At 53.2% G+C, this 6,000-nt stretch overlaps 1 protein-coding gene across 2 annotated transcripts in view; it reads left to right on the top strand.

Moving 5' to 3' along the window:
• Positions 1-5,701: 5,701 nt before the first annotated feature.
• The window catches only part of ttc38 (tetratricopeptide repeat domain 38), a 146,443-nt gene continuing 146,144 nt past the window's right edge, over positions 5,702-6,000 (top strand). Inside the window, exon 1 of one of the 2 annotated variants that reach the window (XM_072484627.1) lies at positions 5,702-5,878. In XM_072484627.1, the coding sequence (XP_072340728.1) occupies positions 5,849-5,878 (30 nt within the window). In that variant the 5' untranslated portion in view covers positions 5,702-5,848. The remainder of the gene's footprint in view (positions 5,879-6,000) is intronic. The other variant, XM_072484630.1, reaches the window with a different exon arrangement.

The raw sequence follows: 6,000 nt of genomic DNA, 5'->3' as shown, positions 1-6,000 counted from the left end.
ATTGTTGGCCCTTTGATCTTCAGGCAATCAATAAGAGCTGGGGTCCCAATAACGGGTGTGGGGGTGGTGTGGGGGTGGGGGTGGTGTGAGGGGTGGGGTTGGTGTGGGGGTGGTGGTGTGGGGGGGGGTGGCATGGGGGTGAGGGTGGTGTGGGGGTGAGGGTGGTGTGAGGGAAGGGGTGGTGACCTGTGTCATGGGAACCACACCTCAGCAGGGTCTCACTCCCTTGCCCGCGGCCGAACTCCACCTCGGCGACCTCCCTATCCTCCGGTCCACCGACCACGTCCAGGGCCTTCTGCTCTGCACAGTGAGGGGCTGTAGGTCTGGTGGTCGACCTCCTGTCTTCTCCCACTCCCAGTGGTTTTGCGTGGCCTTCTCCGAGGGATGGGGACGGGTACAAACAAAAAACAACAACGTTAAACAGTCCAACACATGCAGCCCAGGGGCTGGGTAGTTGTTGGCCTCAATGGCCAGGTCACCCGACCATGGCGGCCAGTATGGGTGCCGGCATGTGGTGCAGGGTGGGGGTTCAGCTGCCCTCCGGGTGGGGAGGGGGGTCAGGTTACGGGTATGTGGGACGGGGTTGGTGCCAGGGGCACAGTGTTGCCAACTCACCCAAGTCATCCTGAGGAGGTTGTGCAGTTTTTTGTACGGCACTGAATCCGATCCGGGCGGTGTTGCTCACTGCGCTGACGGCCTCTGCCACCTGGGTCCAGGCATGGTGAACAGCGGCGGCTGGCAGCCTTCTTCACGGGCCAGGGTATAGGATTACCGGCCTCTCTTCCACCGCGCCCAAGAGGTCTCCAGCTCAGCATTGGTAAACCTCGGGGCTGCTCTCCTCTTTGCCATCTTGTTGACTGGGATGGAGTGTGTGGGGAGTGAAGTGTGTCTATGCGGCTGTAGCTTGTCAGCCTCCTGAGTGCCAATCGCGAAACCGGTGAATCCGGAACCGTTCCTCATCAGAATTGACTGTCTCCCACGTGGTGCCGGTGCTAGCCCCTTAACAGTAGCTTAATCGGTCCAGGTTTGGCAGCAGTTTTGCTGTTGTGAAAGTTCACAAATTGTGCATTGGCGTCAACACTTAGTTTCAGACACGGAGAAACCCACCCAAAATTCTTAATCGGGGCTCCAAGGAGAGATTCCTTGGCACGTGGAGAAAGTTTGCCAACCTCTTCTGAGGACCTGCTCGCAGCCAGCAACTAAGTAGGGAGGGGGGAGCAGATAGGAGGGGAGAGAGGGGAGGGCACGGGAGTGGGGACGGGATGGGGTGCACTCGACACAGGGCGGGGGAGGGGGGGGATGAGGAGAGCCACACGCCGGGAGGGCTACAGACTCCTCTCGCATGTAAGAAACCAGAAGTGGTGTTGTCCACCTACTCTCGAAAACGTAGGGTTCAACATGACTCTCCCCATCTCCATAAATGTAAATACAACATTCTTTGTGTGAATGCCGTTGTAAATAAGGAAACGCACCCGCAAGGACTGGGGTCACATGCGTTGCGACAACCCACAAATAGTATGCCGTTTCGAATGTTCTTGTCTTTTTCTTTTTTTTCTCTGCTTGTTCTGTCTTGTGTTAAGATTGATATTGTGTTAAAACTGCAATAAAAATACTTTAAAAGAAGTAAGGAAAGCAACACTGTAACAGTTCATATGAGGGGCGGCACGGTAGCACAATGGTTAGCACTGTTGCTTCACCGCGCCAGGGACCCAGGTTCGATTGCCGGCTTGTATCACTGTCTGTGTGGAATCTGCACGTTCTCCCCGTATCTGCATGGGTCTCCTCCAGCTGCATATAACATTTAAGTATTTAGATATTCACTTGCGCTGCCATGATCTCCAGGGCTATGAGCCAACCATTGGAAAATGGGATTAATGCAATCAGATTTGTGTTGACTGGTGTGGACCCGACGTGCTGAATGGTCTCCTTCTGTGCTGTAAACTCTGTGAACCTGTGAGTCTGCGGTTTTTTTACCATCAAGGAGAGCCGTCTCAGAAGCAAAAAAAATCGAGAACCCCCTAAGCCAGAGGATACGACAATGTCCAAAGGCGAACCCACTTAAATATCTCATCAGAAGTCGGCTCATTCGGTTGCTGATATATAGCACCAACTAGTGGGGAGAGAGTAATATATTATTACAGCTTGCCAGCCTTGTTTTGATGCACTAGTTTGGAGCTGAGAGCAGCCAAGGTGGAGATCGCACCCTCGAAAGAAATCTGAAAAAAAGTTAATGAAGATTATGCGATGGTGCATTTTAGTCTAAGAGACTGCAAGGTAAGGTGGAGAGCCTGAAACAAAACAGGACTGTTATGAATTAAGTAAAGTTACAATGTCCCGAAAGTGCTGTGTGTCATGTCTAAAGGTCAGGCGCTGTATCCAAACAACATCACGGGAAAGAATTGTTGTGAACTTAGGTGAAAAAGAAAGTGACGACTTGTTTAAGAATAAACAGCAGAACTTGCACACAGTCAGGGAGAAACAGAGACAGTTTTTTAAAGGCCAAATCTGAAATCTATATGTTTTTGTAGGAAAACAGTTCAAATATTTAAAAATGCTTTGTTGTTTATGTTGAGAGCAATTTTCCAGATTCAAACACTGCTTTATTTTCTGAATGTCACTTTCTTACAAGCATCTGTAATATTAATGTAGGGAAGGAATGGTGAAGGGAGTCGGCAATGAGATCGCAGAGCTGCAGCTCTGGAAGTGTGTGCGGTTCCTGCCAATTGTTTAATAGCAAAGAGCCATTTTTAAACTCAGTCAAGAACGCAATATGTTCGGAAGTGCAATGTGATGTTACTCAAATACCAATAACGAAACAGACAGATTTCTGTACAACCTCTGTGTATTTGGGAGGAAGCATTCGGGTGTAGACGAGTGCTTAATGGTGAAGCACGAAATGGTTGATCGTGGTCCAACATTATTTCCAAGAGTACGAAATCCTTTATCCCTTTCATACTCGATGCCCCATCATTGTTGGCCCTTTGATCTTTAAGCAATCAATAAGAGCTGAGGTCCCAATAACAGGTGTGGGGGTGGTGTGAGGGGTGGGGTTGGTGGGGGGGTGGGGGTGGTGGTGTGAGGGTGGTGTGGGGGTGAAGATGGTGTGGGGGTGGTGGTGTGGGGGGGGGTGGGGGTGGTGGTGTGAGGGGTGGTGTGGGGGTGGTGTGAGGGGTGGTGTGGGGGTGGTGTGAGGGTGGGGGTGGTGTGGGGGAGAGGGTGGTGTGAGGGGTGGTGTGAGGGGTGGTGTGAAGGTGAGGGTGGTGTGAGGGGTGGTGTGGGGGTGGGGCGGTGTGGGGGTGGTGTGGGGTTGGTGTGGGGGTGGTGGTGTGGGGGGGGTGGGGGTGGTGGTGTGGGTGTGGGGGTGGTGTGGGTATGGGGATGGTGTGGGGGTGGTGTGGGGGAGAGGGTGGTGTGAGGGTGAGGGTGGTGTGAGGGAAGGGGTGGTGTGGGTGTGGGGGGGGTGGGGGTGGTGGTGTGAGGGTGGTGTGGGGGTGAGGGTGGTGTGGGGGTGAGGGTGGTGTGGGGCTGGGGCGGTGTGGGGGTGGTGTGGGGGTGGTGGTGTGGGGGGGGTGGGGGTGGTGGTGTGGGTGTGGTGTGGGGGTGAGGTGGTGTGGGTATGGGGATGGTGTGGGGGTGGTGTGGGGGAGAGGGTGGTGTGAGGGTGGTGTGGGGATGAGGGTGGTGTGAGGGAAGGGGTGGTGTGGGTGTGGGGGTGGTGGGGGTGGTGGTGTGAGGGTGGTGTGGGGGTGAGGGTGGTGTGGGGGTGAGGGTGGTGTGAGGGAAGGGGTGGTGACCTGTGTCATGGGGAACCACACCTCAGCAGGGTTTCACTTCCTTGCCCGCAGCCGAACTCCACCTCGGCGACCTCCCTATCCTCCGGTCCACCGACCACGTCAAGGGCCTTCTGCTCTGCACAGTGAGGGGCTGTAGGTCTGGTGGTCGACCTCCTGTCTTCTCCCACTCCCAGCGGTTTTGCGTGGCCTTCTCCGAGGGATGGGGACGGGTACAAACAGAAAACAACAACGTTAAACAGTCCAACACATGCAGCCCAGGGGCTGGGTAGTTGTTGGCCTCAATGGCCAGGTCACCCGACCATGGCGGCCAGTATGGGTGCCGGCATGTGGTGCAGGGTGGGGGTTCAGCTGCCCTCCGGGTGGGGAGGGGGTCGGGTTACGGGTATGTGGGACGGGGTTGGTGCCAGGGGCACAGTGTTGCCAACTCACCCAAGTCGTCCTGAGGAGGTTGTGCAGTTTTTTGTACGGCACTGAATCCGATCTGGGCGGTGTTGCTCACTGCGCTGACGGCCTCTGCCACCTGGGTCCAGGCATGGTGAACAGCGGCGGCTGGCAGCCTTCTTCACGGGCCAGGGTATAGGATTACCGGCCTCTCTTCCACCGCGCCCAAGAGGTCTCCAGCTCAGCATTGGTAAACCTCGGGGCTGCTCTCCTCTTTGCCATCTTGTTGACTGGGATGGAGTGTGTGGGGAGTGAAGTGTGTCTATGCGGCTGTAGCTTGTCAGCCTCCTGAGTGCCAATCGCGAAACCGGTGAATCCGGAACCGTTCCTCATCAGAATTGACTGTCTCCCACGTGGTGCCGGTGCTAGCCCCTTAACAGTAGCTTAATCGGTCCAGGTTTGGCAGCAGTTTTGCTGTTGTGAAAGTTCACGAATTGTGCATTGGCGTCAACACTTAGTTTCAGACACGGAGAAACCCACCCAAAATTCTTAATCGGGGCTCCAAGGAGAGATTCCTTGGCACGTGGAGAAAGTTTGCCAAACTCTTCTGAGGACCTGCTCGCAGCCAGCAACTAAGTGGGGAGAAGGGAGCAGATAGGAGGGGAGAGAAGGGAGGGCACGGGAGTGGGGACGGGATGGGGTGCACTCGACACAGGGCGGGGGAGGGGGGGGATGAGGAGAGCCACACGCCGGGAGGGTTACAGACTCCTCTCGCATGTAAGAAACCAGAAGTGGTGTTGTCCACCTACTCTCGAAAACGTAGGGTTCAACATGACTCTCCCCATCTCCATAAATGTAAATACAACATTCTTTGTGTGAATGCCGTTGTAAATAAGGAAACGCACCCGCAAGGACTGGGGTCACATGCGTTGCGACAACCCACAAATAGTATGCCGTTTCGAATGTTCTTGTCTTTTTCTTTTTTTTCTCTGCTTGTTCTGTCTTGTGTTAAGATTGATATTGTGTTAAAACTGCAATAAAAATACTTTAAAAGAAGTAAGGAAAGCAACACTGTAACAGTTCATATGAGGGGCGGCACGGTAGCACAATGGTTAGCACTGTTGCTTCACCGTGCCAGGGACCCAGGTTCGATTGCCGGCTTGTATCACTGTGCGGAATCTGCACGTTCTCCCCGTATCTGCATGGGTCTCCTCCAGCTGCATATAACATTTAAGTATTTAGATATTCACTTGCGCTGCCATGATCTCCAGGGCTATGAGCCAACCATTGGAAAATGGGATTAATGCAATCAGATTTGTGTTGACTGGTGTGGACCCGACGTGCTGAATGGTCTCCTTCTGTGCTGTAAACTCTGTGAACCTGTGAGTCTGCGGTTTTTTTACCATCAAGGAGAACCGTCTCAGAAGCAAAAAAAATCGAGAACCCCCTAAGCCAGAGGATACGACAATGTCCAAAGGCGAACCCACTTAAATATCTCATCAGAAGTCGGCTCATTCGGTTGCTGATATATAGCACCAACTAGTGGGGAGAGAGTAATATATTATTACAGCTTGCCAGCCTTGTTTTGATGCACTAGTTTGGAGCTGAGAGCAGCCAAGGTGGAGATCGCACCCTCGAAAGAAATCTGAAAAAAAGTTAATGAAGATTATGCGATGGTGCATTTTAGTCTAAGAGACTGCAAGGTAAGGTGGAGAGCCTGAAACAAAACAAGGACTGTTATGAATTAAATAAAGTTACAATGTCCCGAAAGTGCTGTGTGTCATGTCTAAAGGTCAGGCGCTGTATCCAAACAACATCTCGGGAA

This window comes from Scyliorhinus torazame, chromosome 19 (assembly GCF_047496885.1).
Source record: "Scyliorhinus torazame isolate Kashiwa2021f chromosome 19, sScyTor2.1, whole genome shotgun sequence".
Taxonomy (NCBI): domain Eukaryota; kingdom Metazoa; phylum Chordata; class Chondrichthyes; order Carcharhiniformes; family Scyliorhinidae; genus Scyliorhinus; species Scyliorhinus torazame.
The sequence above is the reverse complement of the archived record's forward strand: the minus strand, read 5'-3'. Positions and strand labels throughout refer to the sequence as shown.